The sequence below is a fragment of the Lupinus angustifolius genome, chromosome LG13 (genome assembly GCF_001865875.1).
Source record: "Lupinus angustifolius cultivar Tanjil chromosome LG13, LupAngTanjil_v1.0, whole genome shotgun sequence".
Lineage (NCBI taxonomy): Eukaryota > Viridiplantae > Streptophyta > Magnoliopsida > Fabales > Fabaceae > Lupinus > Lupinus angustifolius.
Window position 1 is genome coordinate 17327661 of NC_032021.1, and position 14619 is coordinate 17342279.

General features: G+C 32.0%; 1 protein-coding gene across 1 annotated transcript; it reads right to left on the bottom strand.

Moving 5' to 3' along the window:
- Positions 863–9346, bottom strand: LOC109325683. The gene is made up of 24 exons (XM_019558184.1): positions 8902–9346; positions 8441–8512; positions 8305–8348; positions 7788–7899; positions 7629–7700; positions 7146–7208; positions 6944–7021; positions 6752–6844; positions 6480–6599; positions 6149–6235; positions 5780–5989; positions 5623–5670; positions 5135–5389; positions 4912–5018; positions 4219–4463; positions 3697–3765; positions 3539–3603; positions 3256–3428; positions 3041–3119; positions 2362–2617; positions 1857–1902; positions 1600–1708; positions 1168–1230; positions 863–994 (listed from the first exon to the last, which is right to left on the bottom strand). Exons 1-24 carry the CDS (start codon positions 9205–9207, stop codon positions 914–916), a joined length of 2853 nt encoding a protein of 950 aa, XP_019413729.1. The 5' UTR covers positions 9208–9346; the 3' UTR covers positions 863–913.

The following is a 14619-nucleotide window of genomic DNA, read 5'->3' on the forward strand; positions in this document are numbered from 1 at the left end:
TGATTCATTTTCCAACAAATGTTTTACCTTTTAGTCATCCTGAATATCTAACGGAATCTTATACCATTAAATCAACACTTTATTAGTCTTTGGTACATAATTTGGCTTGTATGGACACAGTTTAAGTATAAAATGATTATCAAATTGAAATGAAAGGAATAAAAAAATGGAATATAAGTATATTATTACTTGATCAATATCCTTGCTATGTTTCTTAGTACTTATGGCCTATTCTTTCTTGTAAATTTAATGACTTTGGAAGGACCCTCAAAATGAAAGGGACACCAAGAGTTCTAAATTATTGGCATGGTTAAGGACATTATCAAAACACATCATCTTGTTGAGTGGTCATAATCTTAGAGAATTCCAAACAAAACTTGAAAATGGTGACTAAATTCTACTATGTATATAGGGGTTATTATCAATTATTTGGTCCTATATATTACCATTTTTGAAGAGTCACCTACATTTATTTATTAACAAAGGTTGATATCATGTTCTCTGCATTATTTCTAGAAAATTCCATTGAATTATCACCATTATTTTCTAAGCACATTTTAATTTCCTCCATGTCTCTCTTATAAGTTATAACACTTGCATTAAATTGTTTGAAGATATTAAGTATTACAAGTTAACAATATAATAATAAGATCCATTTATAATAGAGTGAATTATTCTAAGTTAAATCATACCCACTTACATTATAAGATCTTGAACTTCAGATATAAAGATAAAAGTCTAAATTTTTCTACTACAGCATCCATAAGTACATCTAATATCACTCCATATATCACTTATTGTGACCGGTTGAAAAAATATATTAATTATTTTTAATATAATAATTTAATATATTAAATATTTAATTATGCTTAAAAATAATTTTTTAAGCATAATTAAATTATTTTAAGCAGATTTACATGTTCCTCTCATGTGCCAAATCAAGAAGTGTACGGAAGAACTGATGAGGATACAATGGTGGTTTTTCTGCTAGTGCCTGAGATATATACACATGACCATATAACAAGTTAGATTCATGTGTCAATGTTCATGGTTTTAACTTCGTTTTAAGATTAATTTGATGCATTGTTGATATAAAGTTCTACGATTTTTACACTGTCAACAAGTCATACGTTACGTTTGATGCGATATATTATCATAGGAATTTACCTGATGAATCAGAACAGTAGAAGGTGTCATTCCAGGCACAGTATTTACCTCTATAATCAAAACCTACAAGTATTGAAATATCAAGGAATAAGATGACAATAAGTGATTAAAACACAACTTTTGTATGAGAAAAAGTGTGATTGTTTTCATTTTAGTTAACTAAGAACTTCTCTTAGGTAGCATTTGGTGCACGGACAAAACGGGATGGAACATGATATTATGTTCGACTTTTTAGTTTCATCCTTTTAGTCGAACCAAACATTACCTTAAGAATACATGTTATGCTCTATTCCGACATGTCTATCAAACATTACCTTAAGAATATACGTCTTACACTATCGGTTATGCTTATGCCGGATGTTAAAGTGAAAATGGAGCGTGATAGAACATAGAAATTTTAAAAAACAAGGCTCAACAAGGAAATCAACAAACCTCTCCACTGTCAACATTGACAAATGCATCAATGCGCGAAAATCCTTCTAATTGTAGTGTGTTTGCAATGAGTTCGATGTTTTGTTTACATATCTCCAAAGCTTTAGCACTGTAACCAACAATAATATGAATCTTTAAGTGCAAAAGATAAAGGATCTACATGTCAATGATTAAGAATGTAGTAAAAATCTCAGAATAAGATACACAAAGCCATGAAGAATCTTTAGATACTAGGATGTGGAATTTCCTTAACATACCTCATAATTGATGAGGGTGGAGGAGTTAGATTGATGCCGGTCCCGCCTGCATGAAATATAGAAAGTATAAGGTAAAGATGAGTTGTTGTGAACTGTTGCAAGAACAAATCGACTACGGTCAAGCCTTTATCCGATATTTGGGATCAATGACGCATTTGGATAAACAACTTAATCAAGCGCTAATTCAATAGTTCTTTGAAATAAGCTAAAAGAGCTTATAGGAGGGTCATAAGTTATTTTAATAAGTTTGTCTAATAAGCTTATCGAAATAAGCTGTTCTCATAAGCCCAAATAAGCTCTCGATAAGCTTTTTCATACGCCGTCTAGATACATCGATCAATTGACACCATCGAAATCTAACAAAACACCAAAGCATTTCTCTATAATTTCAGTTTAGAATTTCCTTCTTGGATTCCTAAAACTTGCTTACTAATTTCTTGCATTATGCAATCATACTTCTACCAAAGACTATAATTAACTTCTACGAAAATCTGTAAAGACAAACCTTGGAACTTTTCCTCAAGTGACAAAATATCACCAGTTTCCTTGACAGTTACACTAGGACTTAATGATTGCATTGATCCGAGTTTTCCGACGACGCCGACTGTTATTTCCACCCATCTATTGTGCCCTTTCCAGGTGAGGCCATGGCCATTCCCATTCTTAAATTTCGATGTCACAATTATTTCATCTGTTTCTATGAAAGGTTCAAATATCACAAGCTCCGGTGGAGGGTTTGGCATCTCAATCATTCCATGTGCCTGTATATCAATCAAAAGAATGATACAAATTGTGATAAAATCAAAATTTTGACAAAATTGACTGATTAGAAAAGTATTGACCGTAATGCGACATAAGGTAGTCTTTGATGCTTGGACAGAACAGAAGCGAACAAAACTAAACTCGATGTTCTGTTCTAATTGGTTCCGCCCTTCATTAGAACCAAAATGTACTACTCAGTTTGTTTATATAATACACCATACACAATATAAACAATGTTTTATTACGTTATGTTCTGACATATCTATCAAATACTACCGAAAGAACGATATTATAAATACATATTAAGGCCATATCATTTATACGCATTTTTTAGAAGCAGAAAAAGAAACTCTCCCTCTGTCTCATATACAGTATTCTTCAAGACATGAAATCTTTATGACTATATATCCGTTATCCTATACCTTCGATAAACTATTTGGAGGAATCCTCAGTAGACAGTCCTCTAGAGCTTTTACATATATTGCAAGGTCCTTCGAACAGCTGCACGAAAATAGAATAAGCAAGTCGTAAAAAAAACAATTCCTTTATAAGCATGGTAACGAAATCAAATATCCGATAACGTTTACATCATTGATAACATGAGAAGGAGATATGGTAACAAAGCCATAAATGTTACCATAGTCTTGCAACTCCAGTGGAGCATCCATCTTTCGATGGTTTGACGCATAATGTTTCACATTGTAGCTTCTGGGTTAGTTCATGCCATATATCATCATTTATCAGCTTATTAACAAGATCATCTTTTCTCCTGACATCCTTATTTATAGTAAGAACACCCGAGTTTGCAAGCTATCAAGATATTATTAGAACGTATCGTCAGTGAAACATGTCAATTCGAGAATGTAAGGAAGGTCCTCTTTACCCTTTAGGGAAAACATTTTGGAATTGAGGAAACATACATGCTTTAAAGCAACAGAAGTTGCAACTTTGTCCATACAAAGCTTTGATGCCATTGAACCAGGACCTTCAAAAGAAGATAAAAAAGTTGAACCCGAGTATAGTAGTGGATACCGTCATACCTAATAGACCTGTATATAAAGTGTTTATCGAAACAAACCCGTATAAGGAACTCCTTCAGCATCCAACAAAGATTGAAGTGTACCATCTTCTCCAATGCCTCCATGCACTATAAGTAACAAACATAGAACCTTGTAAGGGTATACACAATCAATTTCATAAACCTTCATTGTATTCCTTGAAAGTTGAACTACACATTTAAACCATCAAAAAACTGTTTCAAGCATGCATCCTATGTTCATCAGTATTAATATTTAAGCAAATAATGAGATCCTTTTAAACAACTTTAAATAGGTCATCTTCATGATTATTATTCACTTTACCACATGGCCATACCGAACCATTTTTGGTTCTACCTCAAGATTTTTATATAAAAGACAAGTAATTGTGATTGCATTGAAATTTCATATTTGTTGAGATAATGCATGAAGCAAACTCCATGTTGACACTAGTAGCGAAAAATGCTTCCTTAATAATATATAAACGATGAACATGAAATTCTTTTTATCTTGTATTTACAAAGAAATTGAGGTTAGAAATTTAATCGTTAGAGAACACATACCTGCAAGAAAAACTGTTGCCTGGACTTCCTTTGCTAGCTTGATCCACTGCTCCAATGAAAATCTCATAGGAACTTCGTCAACAACATCGAACCCTTTAAACCAATTGTGATCTTTCAAACCCTCCATGAGATCATTCATTACTTTCTTCCGTAGGTCGGATGTTAGCACAGCCCGGTCTGGCTCAATTGCTTCTACGCATGCATCAAGTACCTCCTCGGTAGTATGTCTTAGGACAAGAGAATAACTGTACAAAGAGTTACCATTGAATCATTTCATTTTAACTACATTATGTTGGGTGTCACATGCTGGAATCATGCTCAACTCATATATTACTGATCAGGGATTGACTACCTGTGTCGAGATATTAAATAAACGCTCGATTTTATACTGGAACTTGAAAATAATTGGATATGTTTCTGAATCGTAGAAGCTAACTTTAGAACCTCATTGAACCAAAATGAAGATTTAACTTAACCTTGGTGCTAAAATTTGGGTGGCAGTGATCGAATATGACCATATAGTCATTGAGGCTCTGATACTGCACAACGGTACAACTCTCCTAAAAGCTTTAGAAGTGGTTTCATATCTCTAACAACTCTGAAATAAGCGGGTTTTCCATATGCATATTTAAAAAACAAGAACAAGGATATGATATATTCTTTTGTACTGAGAGAAAAAGGATCAGTACTTACGGCAATGACCAAACTGTTCTACTCCTTACATCATCAGGATCCTTTCCAGCATCCACACTAGATGCATATTCACTTGTCGGGGAAAGCAAACATGGAATTACCTCAAGCTGCAAGAACAATGATTTTACTATTTAAGTTTTTGACATGTCATACATAATGAACTTCGATAAAAAATTAATCATTTCAGGTAGAAAATGGACAAGCAAACTGGACAGTAGCTTACATCATCGAAAGCTTGCAGATTGAGCCAGACGTTTGTACCACTCATAAGAGATACTTGCCGTTCTGATGTGTCACCTCCAAAAATGACAAAAACTTTTCGAGCTCCTTTACGGTGAGGAAATGACTTGTTAAGTTTTGAGGATTTTGATCTGCTTGGAACCAGACCTGGTAGGCCACTAACTGATGCGATATTTGGAAATCGCAAGCAAGCATGGTGAATGATGCTCCTAAGAATATTTGTATGAGAAAAACCAACCTGAATAACATACAAAGTTTTTTTCGTGCATTGAGTAAAAACAACTATCTACATATCCATAAGAAAACAATCAATTTTATAATATAAAAGTTCTTTAAGTGGTTATTTAACATAAAGTATGAAAATGCGCACAGACATGACAATGATCTAGCGATTTCTTCGGAAAAGAATAAAGAATTATGAATATTCAATACAAGAAATGTGATGCATTCAAAAGTCAAAACCACAAGTACCTTAGATGCTTGCTGAAATAGAAAACTGGTTTGTTCCATACCACTGATCTGAAACATGCAATGAATTTAACATTGAGCATTGATGAACAACCAACTTAAGTAGTAAAACTACTAAAGATATTACCCGGATTTGTTGGAAGGAAGAAAATCATCTCACCAGGTTAATGTCAGTGAATAATATAGTACCGGACTCAGTGCTTCCAAAATCACTTTCTGAAGATGATAATGTACAACTTGAATTAGGCAAAAACCATCCGTCAATTCGGGCAAAATCTCGCAGGCCAAGCTGCTGGAATAACACAGATGCCCCTTTGCGAATATTCTCGATTGCATCCAAAGGAAAACGAGGTGGAGTGTGGTACGCAACCTGTTCAGAATATATTCTTCATATGCTTAGAAAGACTCTAGCTGGCATCGGCGTAGAAATAATACTTATTATACTGAGATGAAAAACCAATCATTTCATGCACCACTTTGAACATCAGCAAGCATGTGCAGGATATCATGTGTGCAAATCGAACAATACCTGTGAGGTTGGAAGGTACTTCCTACGGTAATTAAATATTGCATCATTCTCTTTCAGATCATTTGCACCACAGAATTGAAGCTCCACCTGTTCATATAAATTGCATGAATACTCTTAAGTATGGAATAATCATTAGTCAATAGGTTTGGATCTGATTTTTTCAGTTTCGGTTTTTCTGGACTGATTTTCGGTTTCTTTTTTGGGTCGGTCTGAATCTAAAACTCTCTACTTTCTGCGTGCTTTCCGGTTTCAGATACTTTTCCATCCAGTGTGATATAAGAATTGCAGTGAAAGAACAAGAAATCTTATGGATTAAAAGACAAAACCATACCTCAGTTGGAAGTAGTACAACAGGACGATGATCTGAACCAGTTCCTACATCGAGCACAATGGCCGTAAACTCACTACCTCCTTCAAGAAACATTTCTATTAGCACTCTATTGTCAATTCCCTATCACATTCAACATCCATGACAAACACCAAAAGTTAACATATATTATGAGAAAAAGGTTTACACATAATTCCTCAATTTTCTTTGTAATCATACTCCTCAATTTGTGTATATATTCATTTATGATCAAGTTTCAAATAGACTAAAATTACCTCGGATATAATTTCCTCAGCTTTTACAATTGAATCGGCCACGCCATATGCAACTCTAACACCGATACTTGACCCTCCTATTGTTGGTTTTATCTGAGATATCATATTTTGAAACATCAATGAGCATAACAAACTGATTTACAATTAGAAAACAATGAATCTCTAATGACTGAACTAAATCAAGTTCCTTACCACTACTTTCCCCGAGTCAGGGTCCAGTTGGTGTCTATTAAACCATTCGGATAGTTCTGATTTGCTTGTTCCATAGTCCTAATCATTCATGTTACAAAGTCCCATAGTACAAATTAAGAATCCCATGTAACACATAACTAATCATCCTCATTGTCTAATTACAAGGCGAAACAATAAAATTGTCGAAAAACTTTTTTCATACCTGAACTAAGAAATTAGGTACTGTTATGAATCCAAGCTTGCTGAGTTCCAATGATGCTTTATACTGCAAATAATTTTAAGGGGAAAACATTGGTTTTCGAAAGATTAGTAAAGATGTTAAAGATGATCATCTTGATATATGGAAAGTAAATTGAGGATTCATGATAAACCGTTATGACATTATTTGACTCATGTAGCCGATCCCACCTAGTGCAATTCATGCTTGATTGTTGTTATTGCCGCTGTTTTCTCATCAACCACAGTTTTCATCAAGATTTTTGTCCGACAAAAGTTAACAGGCTTGCTGAATATAAATACTACTGAGACATTCAAGCGTATTTGAGGATATAATTTAACACTTGAGATCATTTAATCCTTAGTAAATGATGGTCATGAATATATAGAGTAACAGAACCTAAACTAACTACGGTGTGTAATAATACATTAACCAAACATAAGAGAACAAAACATGCATGTCATGTACCTTGTCAAATGCTTGATGACATTCGTTTGATCCTGTCCCAACAAATGGAACATTATACCTTTCCAGTAATTCCTAAAATATTTATCACAGAGAAAACATCATTCATAAGTGCACAAGTCCTTATAACCTATATAAGAAATACTTGTATATATACTGCACCTGAATGTCACCATCTTCGCCGAATTTACCGTGTATAACTGGAAACACTATGTCCACAGCTGTAGCCAGATGCTCAGCCAAATCAGCCAAAGTCTGGAAACTTTGGGCAAGGCTGCAAAATCCACAATTTGCCATCTTTAAACTTTGTATGACTATTTATTCTATACTTTGAAGGGAAAGTGTTACTTTACGAATAATTAGCCGCAGAAGTAATTTATTAAGGGCGTGTTTGGGTAAACAACTTAAATAAGTGCTTATTCAATAAGCTTCTTTTGAAATAAGCTAAAATGAGTTTATTTCATAAGCTTATCATTGAAATGAGCTGTAAAGAACTTAATCATAAGCTATTTTCATAAGTTTATTTTTGTTATTCTCATAAGCTCATATAAGTGCTTCAAAACACCCCCTAATTCAATTGAACATCACCAACCAATTTTGTAGTGAGTTGATACAAAATTAGAAGCATTTTAACTAAGAACTCATTGTAATTTTTCCTAATCTAAAAGGGTTTACTAACCTTTCAAGTTTATAATCAAAATCTGCAGGGGTGTTGGAATAAACCTGGGAAAAAGACATCGAAATAAGCAAAAATCGGTTAGATAAGAGAAACAATTTTCCAAATGTTGTTTCCGAATTTTCACTTTGCAACTAACCTGAGCAGAAGATATTGCATATGCATTAAGATTGCAATCAATGTAATAGCAACTTACTTGTAAATCATCTCCCTGAAATATAATATATTAATTAACAAATATGATAAAAATAAAGATAATAGAGAAAAACCTCTTTTTACTTTAAAACTAGTACTAACCCTAAATAGAATCTCATGTTGCAACTACAAAAAGAAAACAGAAAGGAAAAACAAAAGATAGATTAATTTCTTAAAAACTCACAACCACACAATTTAATCCTTATACTACTAAAATTAAATAAGGTTATTGATTAGTAACTATGATATCACGGTTTCAAATATCGGAAATAGCCTCTCCACTAGTAGGGTAAGGCTGCTTACATCTACCCTTCCTAGAACCCCTAAGTCGGAGCCTCGTGGCACTGAGCCGCACTTATATATATATATATATATATATAGAGAGAGAGAGAGAGAGAGAGATACCTGTATGTGATGAAGGAGTGATCTAGCTGAATTGAGAGAAATGCCACGTTCAGAAGAAGGACCACCACAAATAATACCAACCCTTAATACCCTTTTTCCTTCTTCATCTTCCTTATATACAACTCCATCACCAACCACTTCACAAGTAGAATCAGGAACACTATAACTACAACTTATTCTCACCTTTTTCTTATTCTTCTTATTGGTATTATGCAAATTCAAGAGTTTGAATGATTTCCCATATAAGAGTTCTACACTAGAAGCACAAGTTCCTATATAAGGGTGGTGAATTGTTGATGAAGCCATGGAATATAGGAAAGTGAGAATTGAAGTGAGAAGTTTTAATGATGTTAAAGTTATATTAAAGAACAAGAGTGGTTTAGAAGTGGAACAACATTTGGTGATGAAAACAGTGGTTGTTTTGTTTAAGGTATTAGAATATGGTTTTTGGTACAGCACAATGAATGAAGACAAAACTAGTGCACATTATAATATAATTAGTTCTAATTCAATAAGGTGTTCGTTCGATTAGTAGGAATGACGTTGATTGGAAGGACAATCACAAAGTTCGACACAATGAATGAAGATAACCTTTGTTGTTTTTACATTTGTATTAATTAATAAGTAAAAATGTGATATTGTTATATTTTAAGGGATAAAAATATTTTGACATTTATTATAAAATTTGAGTAGTGAGAAAACTTTTTATTATTTGTTAAAATTTTATTGGATGGAACATAATTAAATATCATCTCACTACTTTAACTTTATTGTTCAATTTAATTATTATTATTATTATTTATTACCAATAGTATTTACTTACTTTTTTGGTAATGAACTAATTTCTTTCGGGTTGTGATTGCCCCTCCCAACAAGTGTCACTCCCAATAATCGAATTCTCAATTTTGGGGATCCAGTGAAACTTTATAACACTAGACTAACGTCTTGTTGATATTATTATTATTCTCTTTTAACTTAATTTATCTACTTTGGTGCTACTTCAAGTAATTTAATTTCCTAATTTGATTAAATTGGACATAGTAACTCCATTTCGTTTTATAAGATACTTTTCAAGTTTTTTTATTTATTTTATCTATTTTGTTCAAAGTGTTAGGTAAATTAATTGATATTGTTATAAAATTTCCTTACACTAATTAATTGAATAGAGAAAATCATTAATTAATTAACTGTGAATGGTGAGAAAAGCTGAATGATATTATTGATGAAAGACCATATTTTAGAAACTACATATAGTTATTGATAGATTAAATAATACTAACTATATTCCTTAATTAGTGTAAAACAAACTAAAAAATAGGAGATTGAGTATTTTCAAAATGCAGTGAAAATACTCAAAATGGAGAAGGAGATGTATATCTATTTAATAAATGCTTAATTGTGTACTTGATTATACTTGCTAAAAAAATTGTTGGTCGTTAGTTAATTTTTTTATATAGGCAAGGGTATCATCTTACCATTTTGAGTAAGAAACTAATTTCTTTCGGGTATATAGTTGTCTTTTCCAATAAATATCGAAATAAATCTTTGACATTTTGGTTATCCTGATGGCAAAATTATACCAATAGTTGTTGGTGGTCATTAGTTATTTTGTTTAGTCTCTATTTGTTACTTTATGAATTAAATGATTAACATCAAAACTAATCATGCTATCAATTATTAGGCCCATGACAATGATGATATTACACACGTCTTCACATAATTGATTACAGTATGTAGAATCAAAATTTTAAAATATTTAATGATCATTGGATAAACCAATATTAGATTCTATTCATATGAATAGTTTAGCAAAGTTTGTATTTCATTGATTATTAAATAGTATATGAACATTGAAGTATTTGAAATATTCACCATTAGTTTAATGATAATAATATCCTTGCCGGTTGCTGCCACTAATTAATGTTCTCAAAATTTTAGTTACTTCTTTCAGTTATATACTTAAGGTTTGTTTGATGGTTTGATTTTGGAGGAGAAGAAATGAAAGGCTTGAAAGTCATCTTATAAGTATATTTCATGATTCTCAAACCTTCCATTTTTCCTCCAAAATCCAACTCCCAAACCAACCAAAATACAATAACAATTTTATTAAAGACAAAAATCAATGATTTGTTTAGTTTGTGTAAAATAACTAAAAGCTAAAACAATACATATAATATAATAATGGAATGAGTAATACTTTTAGAAAATTATTTTACACTATGCGTTTTAAACTTGGACCAATCATTTTCTTAGGAAGATTTACTTTGCTAAAAAAACTTGTATAGAAAGGCATGTAACATTCATATTTAAAACAAATATATTTTATGATGTTTCATGATATCATTTAAGATTAAATTTAATTAGAATTAAAATATTAATGTATTATCAATATCTTATTGATTGTCTCGATATGGTTTCGTCTCCACACAAGTCTTTCTCTTACTTGGTAACCACTAAATGAAACAAAGATCCTCTCCATTAATGGAGATACAATTACTTGATTTTACATGTGTTTTTAACAACAAAAGTGTTATTACATTATATATAAAAGAATAAAAATATCATACCAAATTATTGTTTTCTTTGTTTTTTTGTAGTACTTGCCTCTCCGTTAATGGAAAGAATCGTTACTGCACTAAATGTTTGGAGGTGCAATATACCTTTTTTTTCTTCTCAAACTTACTTGGTGGGCTCACATAATTTTTTGTCTATAAAAATACAAAAGTGTGAGAAATAAAAAATATATAGTTACATTTTCTACCAGATTAATTTAATGCATATAATTTTCTAATACATATAAGAATCTCAATCTCAAAATTGTGTTAATATGATAAAGTATAAAAATTGAGAGAAATGAGAAGTGAAACTGAAAGAAGATGGGAGAAATTAAAAAAAGGAGGCTTTTAATAAATAGAAAATGGAGGCTATTAAGAAATTAAAAAAATGCAAGAAATTAGTGAAGAAAAAAAATGTAAATAACTTTATAGTGGTACTCATTTTTCTTACAAAGCACTTGATGAGTTTTCTAAATTTCTAAGACATAAATGTAAATAACAACAATATCAACCAATGAGCTAATAACTCAAATCCATGTGATTCATATCTTATGTGCTAACTTTGATGTCATTGATTCATTCTTGTCTCTTTTACACCTCAAGAGATAACGAGTGTCACTGCATGTGCCATAAATTATGATTGATTAGAAAAATATTTAAAAATTAAATTTTAATTTAAATATATTTTTTCAACTAATCACAAACTCATCCGTTTGGAAGAAAACTTTTGCCGATTTCTGGGCATTTACAAACATAATGCATCAAAGATGAGGAAAATGAAGTTGTATTATTCTGTAAATCCTTATAGTTTTACTAAATTTACAATTAGATCCCTATAGTTTAATTATTTTAACAAGATCCCTACACTTCTAAGTGATGGATGTTTAAATATTTCATGTTGTGTTTGCTCATACTAATTTTAGGACTATATTGTCAAACTTCATAATTAGAGGGTAAGTCGCGATGTAAAGATAATTGTCATTTGATCCGATCATAGGTTCAAATCATGTTAAATAATATCTCGGTTGGTAAAGGTGATACTATATATATCTACCTTTCCCCAGACCCCCCACCAAGTGGTCAGGAGAGTGTTTTCGCACTAGGCTGACAATTTTACCATAAAATTTTGTACTAAGAACCTAATTGGAGACTCAACTTGATTAAACTTAAAGCTTAAAGGACCTATTTGTAAACTTAATTTTTTAGAAGTATAGGGACCTATTTGACAATTCAGTGAAACTATAGGACCTGTAATTTTTTATCCATAGGACAAGTACTTACAAAGTTGAAAATAACTCCAATGGTTGAAGATTCAATTGTGATTGGTTCATGTTAAGTCATCCTCTTCCATTTCTTTTGCTTTCAAAGCATCTTTTACTTTCAATAACAGGGTTGACTTCCAAGAATCCTACATAGAAAAGGTTAAGAAACATGCAACTTATGAAACATGGACAATTTCATATGATCATAGGAACAAAGTCTCATAACAACATTGTAGAAATAGTTACACTTACACATAATGCTGTCAAAAGTTGTATGCAAATAAAGGAGGAGAAGATGCACCTTGATACTATCATGTTATTAACCAATCTCTATGAAACCAAGAAGGAAGAGCATATACAAAAAAAGATTTAGAGTAAATACCGATTTTAGTCCATCGTATTTTTCGACCTTACCAGTTTAGTCATTCAAAAAAGAAAAGACCTAAAATGGTCCCCAAAAATTTTAAATGTGGGTCAAATTAGTCATTTTTAGCATGTTTTACGACACTTGGTAGGGACTAATTTGACATCAAAAGGACTAATTTGATCTACATTTGAAATTATTGAAAGACTAAACTGGTAACGTCGAAAAATATGAAGGACTAAAATTGGTATTTACTCAAAGATTTTATATAAAATTTTAGTCCCTATGATTTCTCACTATTTTCTTTTTTGGTTCCTATAGTTTAAAAGCTTAGTTTTGAGTTCTTATAATTTCAAAATTCATAGAGGTATTGGTCACAACTAGGATCCATGTGAATGAATCCAAGAAGTTGGGATTGTGGAATAAGGTTTACCAAGGTTGTAATAAGCATTTTTTACAGGTAATGGGGCCTAACTCCGCCCCGGAAGCTAGATCTTAGAGGACGGTTGCCGAAGTTATTATAAATAGTTCTTCCTACATATACTTAACCAATGTGAGACTTTTAACACTTAACATACACCCCTCACGCCTCGGACTAGACATCTAGAGTGTGAAGTTTGCATGGCCGATCTACATATGACCCAACATCGATCTAAATAAGCTGCGATAGCATATTCCTAACTCCTAAAAGCTAACTCATGGAGGAAGATAGTCTAAGGCACTGTAAATGATGTATCGGCCGTGTATTCAGCCGATGCGGATTTTAACACTTAACAGGGAAAAAAGGCCATATGAAACTATATAATTTTTTTATTCTTTTTCTTATTTGGAAATCATGGTGGGTGTCAATCACCAAAGACATGAAACTTGGAAACCACCCATCGATATACTCCAATCAAGATTTTCCTCATGGAAAATGAACTAGACTTCCTTAGTTGGATGGGTCATCTTAATTAATGTTGTCTTATATGTTCTTCCTATACCCCTCTAACTGTAGTTCAATCTACCCAAAAAGTTCAAAGGGATTTTCTATTGAAGGGACTGATAGAAAAAGGTGACTAATTGGGTTAAATGAGAAAATGTATGCAAAGGTAAGTCTGAGGGAGGGTTAGGTATTAAAGATATCTACTATTCAATATTTCTCTTGTAGGAAAATGAAAATGATGTCTACTTATTGAGAGAGATAGTTTTTGGTGTAGAGTGTTGAGATCTAAATATGGGTTAAATATCTCTAATCCTTTAGGGGTTAGGAAGAGAACCTCTCCTTTTAAAAAAAAAATCTCATTGGCTAAGGAATCTTGGTAATATTCAAATCCAGGGTTCAGATAACACTCATTGGTTTTAGAATGATGTTATCCATAGAGTAGGAGATGATCCTACTACTAGTTTTTGGCATGATAAATGACTTGAGTATATAAACTTATTTTCTAGGTTTATGAGACTCTAAATCTTAGTTTGGTTAGGTATGCGCGTATTAATGAGTATGGAATGGAATTTAACCTACAGAAGACAACTTTTTACTTGAGAACTTAAACTA